The 16,801-nt window shown below is 49.4% G+C and overlaps 1 protein-coding gene across 2 annotated transcripts in view; it reads right to left on the bottom strand.

Moving 5' to 3' along the window:
- Nucleotides 1–14,271, bottom strand: part of UBE2E1 (ubiquitin conjugating enzyme E2 E1) — a 54,829-nt gene extending 40,558 nt beyond the window's left edge. The window contains exons 1-3 of one of the 2 annotated variants that reach the window (XM_034760776.1): nt 13,993–14,271; nt 12,484–12,664; nt 9,800–9,850 (exon numbers count right to left, since the gene is read on the bottom strand). In XM_034760776.1, the coding sequence (XP_034616667.1) occupies nt 9,800–9,850; nt 12,484–12,635 (203 nt within the window). In that variant the 5' untranslated portion in view covers nt 12,636–12,664; nt 13,993–14,271. Of the gene's footprint in view, nt 1–9,799; nt 9,851–12,483; nt 12,665–13,577; nt 13,728–13,992 lie in introns of those variants that run through there. The other variant, XM_034760775.1, reaches the window with a different exon arrangement.
- Nucleotides 14,272–16,801: the final 2,530 nt, after the last annotated feature.

The raw sequence follows: 16,801 nt of genomic DNA, 5'->3' as shown, positions 1-16,801 counted from the left end.
GGCTCAGGGCAGGGGATTGGGGTGCAGGCAGGGGGCTCAGGGCAAGGAGTTGGGGGACAGGGTGCAGGAGGGCTTCAGACTCTGGCCCGGAGCCACTTACCTAAAGCGGCTCCGGGGTGGCAGCGGCGCACTCCGGGGACAGGGCAGGCTGCCTGCAAGCCCTGGCCCCGGCCCCGCGCTGCAAAGCAGCTGGAACCATGTCCCTGCGGCCCCCGGAGGAGGGGGGACGCAGAGCTCCGTGCACTGCTTGCCACTCCTCCAGGTACCTCCCCCGAAGCTCCCATTAGCTGTGGTTCCCCGTTCCCGGGCAATGGCAGCTGTGGGGGGAGGGGGAACGCCTGGGGGGTGGTGCCTGGACACCAGGGCAACACACAACCCTCTGCTCTCCCTCCCCTCCCCCCCGCCACAGGGACGTGATGCCAGCGGCACGGGGCTCGAAGGGGGCAATCCTGCGGGTGTAGTTTGCCCACCCATGTCCGGGGGGGACGCACGGGCTGCTTGGCGGGCCGCAGGAGATAGCCCCAGGGGTCACATGTTTGAGACCCCTGGCCTAAGCAATGGCTGATCCTGTATGGACTGGACCAAACCATGTTAAAACAAAGCTTGTTTTAGTTATAGTAAAGTTTTTTTTTTATCCTAGTTATAACCATTTTGGTCCTTCAGCACAGACTAGAAAGATTGTATACATATTTAAACATGATCATTGTTGTTGTGTAGTTGTAGCTGTGTTGGTCCCAGGACATTAGAGAGACAAGGTGGATGAGGTAATGTTTAAATAGGGTAATTTCATGTCCCACTACACTAACTCAAGAACCTTTCCACAACATTGCAGACGTATACAGCTCCACCTTGAAGCGACTATCCAGTGGCTGGACTGCTACCTGGTGTCACCGTTCAGGGAAAATGCATCTGTATTTCCCCTCTGTGGTCCACCAAGGACATCCACTTTAGTCTTCTGGCTCCCAGTTGTCATCTCTCTTGGCCTTCTAGGGTGGCTAGGTGTCCGGTTTTCAACCAGAACGCCCGGTCGAAAAGGGACCCTGGCGGCTCAGGTCAGCACTGCTGACTGGGCCGTTAAAAGTCGGTGGAGCTGGCAGGCTCCCTACCTGGCTCCACGTGGCTCCTGGAAATGGCAACATATCCCTCCATGTGCCAGCTCCGCAGCTCCTATTGGCCAGGAACTGGAGCCATGGGAACTTTGGGGGGGCAGCACCTGCGGGCGGTGGCAGCGCGCACTATGCCGAGGGACGTGTCGCTGCTTCTGGGGAGCCCCCACAAGGTAAGCGCTGCCCGTAGCCCACTCCCTGCACTCCAACTCCCTGCCCTAGCCCCAAGCTCCCTCACGCACCCAAACTCCTTCCCAGAGCCTTCACCCTTCACCTCCCATCACACCCAAACCTCCTACCCCAGCCCTGAGCCCCCTCCCGCATCCAAACTCCCCGCTGAAGCCTGCACCTCCCCACACACCCCTACTCCCTGCCCCGGCCAGGAGCCCCCTCCTGCACCTTGAACCCCCCCCATCTCTGGCCCCACCCCAGAACAGGCACCCTCCAACCCAGAGCCCATACCTCCTCCCACACCCCAACCCCCTGCCTCGGCCCAGAGCCTCCTCCCATACAACGAACCCCTTGGCTCTACCCTCCAGCCCGAAGCCCCCTCCCAAATCCCTCATCCCCAGCCCCACCCCAGAGCCTGCAGCCCCACCCCAGAGCCTGCAGCCCCTCCTGCATCCTGAACTCATTTCTGGCCCCACCCCAAAGCTCGCACCCCCCAGTCCTCACCTCTTCCTGCATCCCAACCCCTTGCCCCAGCCCAGTGAAAATGAGCAAGTGAGTGAGGGTGGGGGAGAGTGAGTGACAGAGGGAGGGGGTGATGGAGTGAGCGGGCGTGGGGCCTCGGAGAAGGGGTGAAGTCTCAGAAGGGGCGGGGCAAGGGTGTTTGGTTTTGTGTGATTAGAAAGTTGGCAACCCTACCTGAGACCGACATGTGTCTCTCCCACCTGACTGGGGTTTTAAGGCTGCACAGCTTCCTGCCTTACATTCTGATGCCCCCAGTAAGCCAGACTGACAAAACAGGCCAATTCCTGAGTTTTTCTCTCTCTCCAAAAGCTATGACCAGTATATTGCCACAGTTATAAGTTACAACACAGCTCCTTCTAAGCAAGCACAGTTTTTCTGAATGTAAAAGCAGTACGGTATTATTAAATACAATAAAAGAACAAACACACACGCTCTGCTTTCCAGAGATCACCCCCAACTCCAGCCTAGGGCTCTGGTACGTTTTAGTCCTTCAAAACCCACAGTTAGGGTTTCCCTGTGGTTACAAGTTCATCCATCTTAGATCCAGAACAAGGGCTGGGCAGATCAGCTGTTTCTTTACTCAGCTTGGGCCTTAGATCTTGACCTTCAGTAACAGGTAATTAGCAGACAATTACCCTCTCCTTATGGCATAGCTTCAAAAGGCTGGGTTCTTGCATAACTGGGAGTTGGAGAATTTATATTAACTTCTTCCTAGGTATACCCCAGGAAACTTATTCTCCCCAAAATCCATACTTTTCTGGCACATTTTCAATGTTTTATTTGAACTCCCAGGTCTTACATCTGTCACATCTCTCCTCCCCTAGAGAGGTCACATCTCTTCCAACTCACAATAATACATAAAATTAATACAATAAGGTCCTTCAAGAATATTGCAGGAAACTGTCATATCTGTCACATCTCCTCCCAAAAGAAGTGGGGTGAAACTCGGATGCTTCACCATCCTCCTAGGAGGATGCACAGATTTATTCCCTAGATGGTGGTTAATTTCATAATTTCGTATTTCACCTATGCATATAATAAACATTCCACTAGCAAGCGAGTATATTTCCTTCAAAAATCCACACAGAGTCATTTGACCGCCACCCTGTATAATTTCTCCCCTTAGAGCCTATGAGGGTGGAGCTCTTACAAACACTTACTCCCCCAAAACATATGGGTGTGAATCTGATACCTGGTCCTCCCACTGCCATCTCCCCTTGGATTCTAAGGAGGGTATGTGGTGTCCCTTTGTCCCTCAAGCAGTCAGTTGCCCCATGGTGGGTTGAGGTTCCCACGCTCCAGGAAGCAACTCTTTGGACAGAAGGGAGCAATAAGGTAGGGCTCCCTGTGAAACAGCTCTCTGCACCGCTTTTAATAGATTCTTCAAATCCCCCCCAAAGCCAAATTCCTTTCTCTGCTCCATCTCCTCAGACGTCGGGGCCCAGGGGCCAGTTTCTCTAAGGGGAAGAGGAAAGTATATTGATCCCCCACCCCACTGGGGTGGTCCTCTGATCCCCACATACTGAGTCAAAGTGCACAGCAGTTCTCCCCGCACCAGGCTCAAGGTCCTTTACATTTTCACAGACCATCAGGCAGTCAGAGACCATGGGAAGAAGTTTCCCCTTCTTTCTGGGCATAGTTACCTTTGTCATCTCCCAAGCAGCTGTCATACACTTTCCGTGGGCATTTCCCATCCTTGGGTAAGTGTCATAGATTTGGCAGTGCCCTGCTGCTGTCTCAGTGTCCCTACTTTTGGCTGGAAACATTGCCAGTACTCTGTACTGTGCCTGGTTCCCTGGTAAGGGTAGGCAGAGAGCTTATTTCCCTTGCCGGGGCTTCAGGACTCAGAGATTTTACCTTCAAGTTATCTTGTCATCCCCCTGCAGTAGGAAATGGTCTCACTTGCCTTCTCCTCAGGTATGTGTCTGTATATACAGGGAAGGTAACTTGATTCCTCCTGGATGGGGGGGCGGGGAGGAGAGGGTGGAGTGGGCAGGAGGGATACACCTCATGCAGCTACTCTATTTGCATTTTGGCTAACCCTTGCAGGTCTGTAGCTAACTCGAGGTCTGATTCACCCCTTATGCTTTTAAAACCATAACATCATTCCTCAAAAGCAAAAAATATGGGATATCTGACAACACAACTACAACCAACACCCTGACCCTTCCTGGTCTGTATAGAATTCTGTGCTCTAGGTAGAGTGAAGGCTTTTACACCAGGAACTTTAACCCACATTTCATATCTTGATGGGGTTTCACAACATGAGGCTTAACTAAAGTTTTAACTGTTGCAGTATCTCCCCACCCAATAAATGTCTCCCCATTAACTACCTCCTTCCACTCTCGCAGGGGGTCCAATGGATCTGCACCCAGGAGGGTGCAGCATGCCATGTGGGCAGTGGTTTGGAGTCAGAAAAGCTCTGGCTTGCTGAGAATAGCAGTGTAAATCAGGGAGCTGTGCAACCTTAAAATCCCTGGTCAAGATGGAGTGACACGCAGATCTCTGCCCAAGAAAAGGTTACATACAATCCTGGCCCACAATAATATATAAACTTAATACAGCAAAGTCTTTCAAGGATATAGCGGGAAACGGCAATATCTGTCATATCAAAGATTCAGGAGACGTGGCTTCAATTCCCACCTTTGGCACACACTTCCTGTGTGACCTTGGGCAAGACACTTACGTCCTGGTTTTTAAAATGATTTAGGCACTGCTCTGTTCAGCGTTGCCACACCTAACTGACTTAGAAGACTAATTCTCACTGAAAGTAACTGGGACTTGGGAGTCTATGTCTCATTTTCAAAAGCAACAAGCACTTAGAACAGAGGTGGGCAAGCTACGGCCCACAGGACCTTCCTGCCCGGCCCCTGAGTTCCTGGCCCAGGAGGCTAGCCCCCGGCCCCTCCCCTGCTGTTCCCCCTTCCTCACAGCCTTAGCTCACTGCACCGCTGGCACAGTGCTCTGGGTGGCGGGGCTGTGAGCGCAGCTGCAGAGCCATGGCCTGACCCGGTGCTCTGTGCGGCGCGGTGGCGTGGCTGCCTGTCCTGGTGCTCTGGGCGCCGCCAACCACCGGTGCTCCAGGCAGCGCGGTAACAGGCCAGGGAACTGGGGGGTTGGACAGAGGACAGGGAAGTTCGGGGTGGTGGTCAGGGGGTGGGGGTGTGGATAGGGGTCGGGGCGGTCAGAGGGCGGGGAACATGGGGGCAGAGGTCCCCGGGGGGCAGTCAGGAAGGAGAGGGGGGTTGGATGGGAGGCAGGGACAGTCAGGGGCAGGGGTTCCGGGGCGGTCAGGGAGAAGGGGTGGTTGGATGGGGAAGAGGTCCCGGGGGGCAGTCAGGAAGGAGAGGGGGGTTGGATGGGGTGGCGGAGGGCGGTCAGGGGCAGGGGTTTCGGGGCCAGGGGTGTGTGGATGGGGCAGGAGTCGGGGGTGGTCCGGGGGGGGGGACAGGGAGGGTTGGATGGGGCAGGAGTCCCGGGGGGGGGCAGCAGGGGGCAGGAAGGGGGGCGGGGGGGGGCGGATAGGGGGCATTGACCAGGCCACACCTGGCTGTTTGGGGAGGCACAGCCTCCCCTAACCGGCCCTCCATACAATTTTGGAAACCCGATGTGGTCCTCAGGCCAAAAAGTTCGCCCGCCCCTGACTTAGAAGCACTAAGTCAGTTAGGCATTGCAATACTTAACAGAATAGGACCTAAATAACTTTAAAATCCTGGGCCTTACTCTTTCAGGCCCAGATCCACAAAGCTATTTAGGCTCCTAACTTCCATTGAAATCAGTGTGGGCCTCAGTTCCCCACCTATAAAATGGGGAAAGCACCTCACAGGGAGAACTATATTAAAGATTTTGAGGTACTCAGCTATTATGGCAATGGAGACCAAGTAAGTACCTGAGATAAACAGTGTAAATGCCAGTTAATGTTTTAATCATGTCCCTGATACAGCCTCAGAAATCCAGTCACATGGGTACATCCAAGGTTTTAGATATCGATTGTGATTAAATACAGTTAAGCCCTGTTTATAACGAAAAATGGAACCATGACTGGAGACAATCACAGAACCAGACTTCCACGACACATCTGAATGTGTAATATAAACAAAGTCCTAAAAGGCACACAACATACCAACAACACAAAAAAATCAACCGGCTCAGATTATGACTTTCACTTCCTTATACAAGCTAATATTTAAACAGAGAACTGAAATTTCATTACGACTGGGATCCAAAAGTGTAATATTCAAAGCTATGACGTTAATCTCAATTTCACATTAACCAACAATCTTCAATCTGAAAGCTGTAGCTTTTTTATCACCAAATATCTACAATTAAAATATAGATTTTACACCTCTCATCACCATTGTCAGAAGCCAAATCATCCCATAAATGGACAAAAGAAAATTAAAGCTTTCCAGCATCCTGTTTCAATCATTTCACATAAAATGTTAGCATACCAAGAATGAGAGACATAGAACACATTTAAAATTAGTCACATGCTGTAGCTACACTATGCCACGTAAGAGAACACTAATATCTTAAACACCAATCAGAAAATATCTGTGAATTCTATTCAGTGTATTACTGTTAGAAAGTCATCAGCATAGACAAGATCTGTTGTTGTTTTTTTAATTCAAGTCTGAACATATATTTGCAACTCTGCAAAAATTAAAATCCTGATCTGTTCTTCAGCTATTTTGCTTGAAATTTTAAATTTAGTTAATAAACAACCACTTGCATAGCATCATAGATAATCATTATTTATTTTGTAAATATGCCTAAGTCTCTGCCCGGAAGGTGCGGTCTTTCAGTGTTCTGGGTTCCTTCTGGACGTGCTAAATGTCTTCAACTCCCATGGGCTTCAATGGGAGTTGAAGGTGCTGAGCACCTTGCAATAAGGCCCCATAATAAGACATGGACAACAAGGAGGAGCTGACAAACACAGAGATGTTAGGGAACAGTTTGGAAGATGACAACAATGGTGGGGATTAAGTGGCTGGTTGAGAAAGTAGTGATTCTTCAGAGTTATGCAGCATTTTTTCTATATAAATGAAACTGAGTAAAATTTTCAAAAATGCCTAAGGATCCTAAGTCCCATTTTTTAAAGTGACAGACACTTAGAAACCTAAGCCACATTGAAAGTCAATAGGACTTTGGTTCTTTTCAAAATGTAATCCAATAAGACTCCTTCAATAAGTGGATTTTGAGAAGAGCTTTAATGGAGGAGAGGATGGAGGAAAAAAGGACCCCCGATTCCAGCGGGAGGGTAATATACGATAGACAGTACCAAGGCACAGGAGAGAGGACACAGAGAAGGTAGTCAGATGAGATGCTTGGGCTGAGCAGAGAGGACATAGGGTAAACAAAGCCTTTTTTAAAGTTACCGAGGCAGGAGAGTTAAAACTATGTTCTAAAACCAAGTTTAATACCTCTCTCACAGCGCTAATATTCAGCGTAAACAAAAGGAATAATGGAAAGCCATCATACCAATACAGGCTTCCCCAGAGCAAAGTCCTGCAACCTTAACCATTACACAGCAACCAGAAAGTCTCAGTACCATAACTTCCCCCCACCCTCCATTTGACAGTTTCCCCTTCCACAGGAAGTAAACACTCCACATAACTTTGATAGCTGGAACTCTTCTCACTGTTGTGGCAAGTAGCATCTGTCCACACTTAGCAAATCTGCTGTATACAGCCTCAAGCCAAAAGCATGTCAGGAAGTGTAAGGCATTTAGCATTTTGAACCAAACTAACCACAAGTATAAAAACAGACACTGTACTTACTCTCACTATAAGAACATAAAATACAGATACTAAATTCTACAGCTTGAATGGCAATGTGAAAACATCTGGTTTCATAAGAAAACCATTGTTTGTGTTTTACTACTTAACACATTGTAGGTTAGCTTAACTTATTCCAATTTTCCAACATTATTTGTGAGCTAAAACTGCCAATCTCCACGCTAATTCATTTGAAGGTCAGAAGGAATACAGGATACCTGCAACTATAATATGACTTTATATTCACGTATGGCTTATACTATCAACTGCTTTCGACCATTAAAACCATTCATAAAGGCTTACACATTACAAATCCAACCTTTTTTGTATTGTGTCTTGACGTTACTATCCCCAATGGACTGCACTGTTTAAATAAGAAACCACCTCCGCAGCCATATTACAGTTTAACAAAGTAGTTTGAAAGCTAACCCACACCCATGAATGACTCCAATTTCTTCATATAGGAACAGTTTACGGGTTTGATATTATTTCCAAGATGGTTCGGATGAAGGCTGCAACCTGATTTAGTTATATAGAAGCATTTTAGGCACCCATCACAACAGCTTCTGGGCACATTAAAACAATATAGCAGTGACTGAAGAGAGCTCAAAACCCATGTGTAGTTATCTTCCAAACACCACACGCTTTAGTAGTACACCTCTACCTCAATATGACGCTGTCCTCCGGAGCCAAAAAAATCTTACTGCGTTATAGGTGAAACCGCATTATATCAAACTTGCTTTGATCCAACAGAGTCCGCAGCCCCATCCTCCCGGAGCACTGCTTTACTGCTTTATATCTGAATTCGTGTTATATCGGGTCGCGTTATATCAGGGTAGAGGTGTATATCAAAAACTTTCCTCACCAATCAAACCACTATACTATTGCATTATCTAGGTGAATTTTTAAAAGTCATCTTATCAAACACTTAATAAATTAAGTTTATTCATTAAGAAAATCTTTAAAGGTTTACTACATCCCAAACACCTGTTTTTCTTTTTTTCCGCCTCTGTGTACCCACCCACTGATATTGTTGCTGATCCTTTGGCAACAGGGGTGGGGAGTTAGAGTCTTTGGCTGATCCTTTCCAATGTGGAGGCCTCCTTTCAGCCCATACCTCCCATGTTCTCATATATTCTTTTCCCATCCCCACTGCCAGTGATTAGGATGCTTGACAGTGGTTTTGAAAGAGATGTTCATGGCCCCTTCACTGAACTCCAGTGCTATTGTCTCCCTGTGCACCAGCTAAGGGTAACAAGAAGCTTCAGAGCACCAGCAATACAAAGGTGGGCACGAAATGTCCATTCTAAATACGTGACTGATTTTAAAATATATTTTAAGTGCCTTTTTTTTTTTTTTAATTGCTACTACCCCTGACATCAAAGGCTTCAGACCTAGCTCAGCAGCAGCAGAAAGGCACGGGGAGCAGAGTCAGATAAAGAACTCAAGAATGTCTTTGGAAACAAGACTCCAGCAGGCCAAACGGGAGAGACCAGGTTGAAAGCAGCCTTCCCGTTTAATTAACAGGAACAACCAAAGACATTGCCAATACCATCTCATACTCAAATGTCAAGGGGAAATCACCAGAGGTCAGGGCAACTAGGTGATGAATACAAAGCTTTGTAGGTACTAAACATAATGTTTAAATCTCTAAAACATAGTTTAAATAACCATTCTATAAAGGGCAATAGCATACCCCAGGGTGTGATTTCATCAGATAACATATGCGCTTCTTCAGTGCGTATATTCACTGATGAATTAACAGCCCCCTTCTCCGTTGTGTGTTATTGCTTAGCATAGAACTGTCAGAGCTGGAAAGAACCCACACAGATTTGACAATTTTCGGCTTGTTTGGCAGGACTCTCATATAAATAAAAATTAATGTAGTCAAGCATTAGACTTATACACCAGGAAAAACCAAAAAGGGGCACATTTTCACACTCTTCCGTATTGACCACTGTCAGAAACGCGCACACAGATAATGTGACAAACTCTAATGCAATTACGAAAAAACAAAATAAACAGAAAATTCATGTCAAAGCACATAATGTCTCCTGAGCTTTCTCCTGCAGGGGATTTATTTTTATGTCATCCAAGCATTCATGAGAGTATTTTATGTCATCTAAGTGGTCATTACTCTGCTGCATCTAGAACTTATAAGGATATTTACAAATAATAAAAAGCATACTTTCTTTCCTCCCCCCGAGAAGGATCAAAACAAACCTGCAATTGGGAGGTGGATCTAAGGTGATGTCAGCCAATTCCTTCTGAATCCTATGGCAATAAAAACAAGAAAGAACGAAGGTAAGTCACTATGCGGGATCACAATCAACACACACAAGCAGTAGAGACAATATATGTCACAATGACTGTGAGACTGTGTGTGTGTGTGTGTCACTCTTCCAGGAACACATAGGGTAGATCTACACCTGCAGCGGCATGTAGAGTATGTACACGGCATGCCCAACTAGCACAGGTATAAATAGTGTAGACGGTGAGGCAGTGCTTAGGTGAGTATAGTGGAGACATGCTAGAAATCTAGGGTATATTCTCTACACAGCTCTCTACCAAGCAGTGCCTCCCACATCTACACAGCTATTTTTGACAGCGTGGTGTCCTGCCGCCTCCCTACTGCTAGAGCCTTTTTCCACCACAGTGCAAGATTCCAGCAGTGGGAGTCATAGGGTGTCTGTCCCCTGCAGTGTGTGTCTGCAGTGGTCTAGTCTATACAGGAGGTGGTGTGTAGGGTATGTGTAGCTATATGCTGCAGTGAAAGGTTCAGGCAAGGGGAGGCAGCAGGGAAAAGCTCCCCCCCCCCCCAAAGCCTTTCACTGCATTTGGCCCTGCTGACGGAGCCTTTCCCCACTGCCAGAGCCTTTCACTACAGCATCTAGCCACACATGTCCTGCACACCGCCGCCTGTATAGACAAGATCACTCCAGACACATACAATGGGGTAGACACCCTATGACAGAAACACAGAGAGAAAAATAGACAGACATTCCTTCTCCCTATATCAGCTCCACAGACTGTTCCACCCCCCCCACACACTCAGGGAGATAAGGCCCCATCCGCCTCCAGCATACTGACAATGAGACAGATCCTCCTTGCAAACGCGAGAGTTAGGTGCGAGGGAAGGACTACAGCCTGGGGGAAATTATGAATCTTTGTCTCACTGAGATGGGCTAAACTGCCACTGCCACAATCCGCTTCCCCACTTAGAACCCCTCCAGCCCGTTCCCCAGGATGCTGACTGGGAAGGGCGGGTAATTAGCAACAGAGCCCAACTCCCTGACCCATTTCTGATTAAACTCAAAGAGAGGGGAATAGTCACACACATCTCCAAGATCCTATCTGCTCCCGCAACCACAGCCTCCAAATCTTCCCTGCCACCCAAAGCCCCATCCCCAGTCCCCTCCCTCACGTCCACAAAGCCCCATCCTCAACATCCTCCCTGCCTCCAGGCTTCTCCAGCATCCACAGCTCCACTCTTCCCTTCCACTACAACCAGCTACCATTCCCATTTCCCAGAACCCCACTACTGCAACTCAAGCCTTTCCTCCAAATCTCCCCACACTGCACACGCAAACAGCCTCCCTTCCTTCCCCTCCTCCACATTCAACCAGCCTCCTTTGCCTATCTTCTATTTGTCACACATAATAAGAATCAAAGCCTACTCATACCAAGCAATTTACAATCAGCGGGCCTCTACAGATATTTTAAAACTAGTTGATGGCTTCTCATCCAACCACCACTTGCTGCTGTGTATGTGACTTTGCCAAGGAACCATTTGCTCAGAGGAGTTCTGAAGTCAACAAGCTGCCTGAAAGCTACAAAATCCAAATGACCTTTTGAGCACAACAGCAGAGCATTGGCTGAACAATCCAAAAGACCCAGCCCTTTTTAATATGTACAGATCGCGGGCTTTTGGTAGTGCATTGCAAAGCTTTTCAATGACCAGCCAGACGGATTATTGTTCTTACTGATGGAGTAATGAAAGCTTACTTGGAAGCTTCATTCTCAGCTAGGTGAGCTTTTTTGGAGTGGGATGGTGCTGAATTCAGGTGACATGGAGAATGGCTCAGGTAGGGCAGCAGTAATGTTTTGGAAGTGAGTTGGCTCTAAGGGCTTGTCTACTTGGGGGATATTGACTAGCATAGCTATTCCAGAAAAATTATTCTGGTATAATTTAAGCAGCGTAATTATTTCACAATAAAGTCCCTTTCATTTTAGAAAAGACTGTCCACCTGGAGAGCTGTTCTGGAACAGCAATTCCTCAGGTACACAAGCCCTTAATGCAGGTCGGAAGGAGATAGGGAAGTAGTAATGCATTTAGTGGGGAGGGCTGGCACTAGGTAACAACTGTTTGCATTTATGACATCTGTCATCATACAAGATCAAAGCAAACATTACTTAATTAATCCTCACAACACCCCTCTGAGTTATGTGTTATCATCATCACTCCCATTTTACAAATGGGGAAACCGATGGAGAAATTAAATGACTTCCTCAAGGCCACATAGCTTCAGTAGTAGAGCAGGGATTAAGCTCATAGGCTTTAATCCCTACAGAGATCTGGCTCTAAAGCCAGGTGCTGAGGAGAGCAGTAATCTCAGTGGGGACGAACGGTGCTGAGTGCAGATGGTGAGGAGGAGACGGGGAACGGTAATGTTTGGGGGAAGCTTCTTGCTAAGTGCAGCTAGTGAAAAAGGGAAGATGGGGACAACGGTAAATTTCTGTGGAGAGATTGAAGGTAAATGCCAGTAATGAGGAATAGAAATGGTTAACACTCAGTGGAGGGGAGGAGGAACAGCAGCAATGGGGCAGATACAGAGGGCCATATAAGCAGAGAGACAGAGGCGCAGAGAGACAACAGTGACACGGTGTCTGGCTGCAGACAGTCTCACCTCTTGGCGCTGGTGGAGAGAAGCTTGGAGTTTTTACTCATGCTGACTTTGCTTTCCTTCTTCTTAGGGGTGTTTGTCTCTTTCTCAGTCTGTTGGTTGGAGGATGAAGATGAGGAGGAGCTGGTGCTGGCCCTCGAATCGTCATCCGACATAGCGACCCCCCCCACCACACAACCCAAACCTGGAGAGGAGACACCACAGGATGTGGGGAACAAACAATGAACGCATGCACAGTGAAAGGAACCCACCACAGTCTCACAGGCAAAGGGTGTTTGGGTCGCACTCTTTTTAGACAGGGCCTGTCTCTCTCTCTCTCCCTCCCGCCTTCGCAGACAGGCACCCTGAACAGAAATGGTCTGAGCAGGAGGAGCAGCAGCTTCTCCCTGCACCAGTAACACTGGGGGAGGGGAGGGACTTGAATGTCTCCTTTCAATGAGAACAGAAGAGGGGGGGGCAGGCTGAGAGAACAGGGACTGGGAAGAAGGAGGCTGCAAGGTTCAGAGAAGCTNGGGGGGGGGAGGAGGAGATCAGTGCCTGCAGCAGATGAGGGATAGGCAGGGTGTGTGGGGGGTACCAATGCCTAGGTATGGGTGGGAGATCAGTGCCCACAGAAGGCAAGGAAGGTGGGAGAGTGGAAATCAGTGCCTGCTGGGGCCAAGGGAGGGAAAGATAGCGGTGTCCACGGGGGCGAAATGGAGGAGGGGTGGCGGTCCCCGCGGGGGTGGGGGGATGGGGAGGAGCAGAGCCGAGGGGGGGGATGGGGAGAGCAGGGGGGAGGGGAGGGGGAGAGCAGGGCCGGGGGGTAGGGATGGGGAGAGATGGGGGGGAGCAGGACCGGGGGGGAGGGGCTGAGGAGAGCAGGGCCGGGGGGGAAGCAGAACCGGAGGGGGGGGGGAAGAGTACGTGCACGGGGCACACCTCCAGGAAAGAGCTGCTCTGCTCCCTGATAGGGAGAATTGCCCCCCCCCCCCGGTGCGGGCCCTGCGGGGAGGGGGCGATACCTGCCGGCCCCCTGCCCGTGGTCGCGCTGCGCGGGCCGGCGGCTCTGGCCTGGCCGGGGGGTGCCCTGCGGGGAGAGGAGCCCCGCTCCGTACCTCTCCCTTTGTGTCTGGCGGCTCCTCCGCGGCGCGGCTGGGCCTGGCCACTCGTGTCTCTTGCTGGGAGAGAAGCGGAAGTGCTGCAACAGCAACTCTTACCCAGGCAATGGCTGCCCCGCTCCTCCCCGGCCCCTCGGCGAGCCGGGCTGGGGGGAACCGGCCGCACTCGCCCCCAGGGGGCAGGCGCCACGGGAGCCCCAGCCTTGTGGGGCCGCAGCTGGAGGCTCCTCTGCCGAGTGCCCTGCCGGGGGGCAGAATCAAGAGGGTCCGAGGCTCAGCTCCCTGCCCCGGTCCTAGGGGGCAGAGGGAGCAGCTGACGGCTTGAGCCGGGCTGCTGCCCATTCCCACCCCGGCTCGCCTGGCCCCAAAACAGCCCCCCTCCATCCCTTCCGCAGCAGCAACAACTTCTCACCTGGCTCAGCCCTAGAGCAGGAGCAGCAGCAGCTTCCTCCCCGTCTCTCACCTGTTCCAGCCCTCAAGCAGCAGCAGCTTCTCCCCTCCCCTCCCCGGGCTCAGCCTTGACTCATCCTCAGCAGCAGCTTCCCACTTGCCCGCGCCCCGAGTTCAGGATTCCATTGTCCCCACGCAGCCCCCGGTGCGCTCAGGAACACACAAAAGGAAGGGCCGCTTGTGATGTCAGCAGCTCCTGCGGGGAGACGGCAGCAGGCTGGGCTCCGGCTGGCCAGCTACAGGAAGGAAAAGCAGGTTGGATGGGGGAATGGATCAGGAATCCGCAATGGTGAAGTCCACCAGCTGGGGAGCCTAATTGGTATGGAAAGCGCCGCATTAAATAAAGTTGGGCTAGATTGTGCTGCATCGTCAATGGCTTTTTTTCCTTCTTCTGTTCCTGCAAAACCTTTGCCGTTGAGCTTTTGGCACAGCCGTAAAGAAAAATGACATCTCACTACAGTAGTGACCCACCGTACTTTTCCCATAAGAAGCCAGCACAATCAGTCACTTTTCTATGGGCCAAGGCATAGTGCCATAGATCTCAATGGAAATGCTGCACCAAATTCATTCATGTTGTTACCCCCATTGACTTCAACGGGTTAACACCAGGGCTGAATGTGGCTCACTGCCTTCAGTTTCCAAAAGTATATCAAGGGATCAGACAGCAAACTATGTGACATACTCTTTGTTTTCCCAGCCACTAGACTATCACTACTGTGCATCATAATAATTAATAGTACTTTGCATTTCTATCACTCCTTGCAACTGAGGATCTCAATGAATCCAACTGCACAACACACCTGCAAAGTACAGTACATATGGTTATTACCACCAATTTATGCTTTGTGAATGAGAGGAAAAGAACCTAGTTGTCTAATCTCCCAGAATTTTCAGGGGTACTCAACACTTTAGCTCAACAAGTCAGCTCTGTTGACTTCCTATTGAGTTTGGGTGTTCAGTACTTCTAAAAAATAGGCTTCCAATCTCATGTTTTAATCATATGACCAGGGGCAGCTCTATGTATTTTGCCGCCCCAAGCATGGCAGTCAGGCGGCTTTCGGCAGCGCACCTGCGGGAGATCCGCTGGTAATGCGGATTCGGCAGCATGCCTGTGGGAGGTCTGCCAGTCCCGCGCCTTCGGAGTACCCACCGCCAAATTGCCTCTGAAACCGCGGGACGGGCAGACCTGCCAAAGGCAGCCTGACTGCTGACCTCATGGCGAACGGCAGGGCGCCCCCCACGGCTTGCCGCCCCAGGCATGCGCTGATGCCTGGAGCCGCCCCTGCATATGACCTTGTGTAACCCATCACAGCTGCATACATAGTCACTTACCATGGCTGTCACTGGGGACTGAACTCTGGAATTTCAGTACCAAAAGCTAAAGAGCATCCTGAACTAAAGATGTTCTCCACTGTGTCTGAATCCATGATTCCCTCCAAAATGGCTGTCCAGATGGAAGTTTTTACTCCTGTATCTCAGACTCTCACTATAAACACATCTAACAGGGGTAGCATGTGATAATATCTAACAGGGAAGGCATGTAATACAGGACTGCATGTGGTCATGTCTCCCTCTAGTGGCTGGCCCCTTCAGTTCCAGAGTCCAAAACTATGGGACAGATGAAGTAACTCTTCTTTTAGCTCAAGGGATAAGTGATCTGTGCTTTAGGTGATGAAGGTCTCAGGCCAGTTTATGACACATGCATCTCATAAATTCCATTGTCCAGCTCTTTTCTTCATTCAACCCTAACTCTCAGACCTATAGTCACTTTGGCAGGAATCCTGCCTCTTTGAGGCCCCAACATAAAGAAAAGTTGAATTTTCTTGACAGTTGTAGAGTCATAGAGTTTAAGGCCAGAGGGACTACCAGATCATCTAGTCTGACTTCCTGCACATTGCAGGGAACTAAATGCAACCCCACCACATCCACAACAAGCACAACAACCAGAATGAGACCAAAGTATTATAGCCCTCAGGACACTAAACTGTTGTGTGCCACAGCCAGAGAACAAAAAGGGCCAAGGTGCCACTAGTGCTCAAGACCTTTGCAATAGCAGGGAATTAAGTGAGATCCTAGCAAGTGACCTGTACCCCATCCTACAGAGGAAGGTGAAAAAAACGCTAAGGACATGGCAAACATGATCTGGGGAAAATTTGTCCCTGACCTTGAATTAATTTGTCCCTGTGCATGTGAACCAGACTCACCAGTTGAGCACCTGGGAAGGAGAAGTCTCAGTACCACCTCAGAACATCAGCCTACCCCATCCATAGCCACAGCCATAAAAAAAACCAGAATACATTGGAGGAAAATGTATTCCTTCCTTACCCTACAGGTGACCAGATGAAGCCCTGAAGCATGAAATTTTAGGAACATAAGACATGAACCAGAAGGGACCCCCTGGGCTGCTCCCCCTCCCTGCATCACCACAGGCAACCCCATCAAACAATCCCATTCATAAATTTATCTATCTCTACCTTAATACTAATTAGTTTGTCCCACCCCCACCCCCATTCTTACTGGAACCTCACTCTTCTGATGGTTAAAAACCTTCTTTTAATTTCCAATGTAAATTTATTCATGGACAGTTTATACTCTCCAGAGGTTTTTATGTCATACAGGAGCAGCTGATGTGGAAATGACACTGGAGGCGAACTAGCTCGTCATTGACAGTTCTTTTAACAAGCACTTACTTGTGATCAAAATGTTAAGTTAATAAATAAAGGGTTGGCTAGATATGGAAAATCCTCCACTTCTTTAGTAGGCTCTTTGAG

Source organism: Trachemys scripta, chromosome 2 (assembly GCF_013100865.1).
Source record: "Trachemys scripta elegans isolate TJP31775 chromosome 2, CAS_Tse_1.0, whole genome shotgun sequence".
In the NCBI taxonomy this organism is placed as follows: Eukaryota; Metazoa; Chordata; order Testudines; family Emydidae; genus Trachemys; species Trachemys scripta.
The sequence above is the reverse complement of the archived record's forward strand: the minus strand, read 5'-3'. Positions and strand labels throughout refer to the sequence as shown.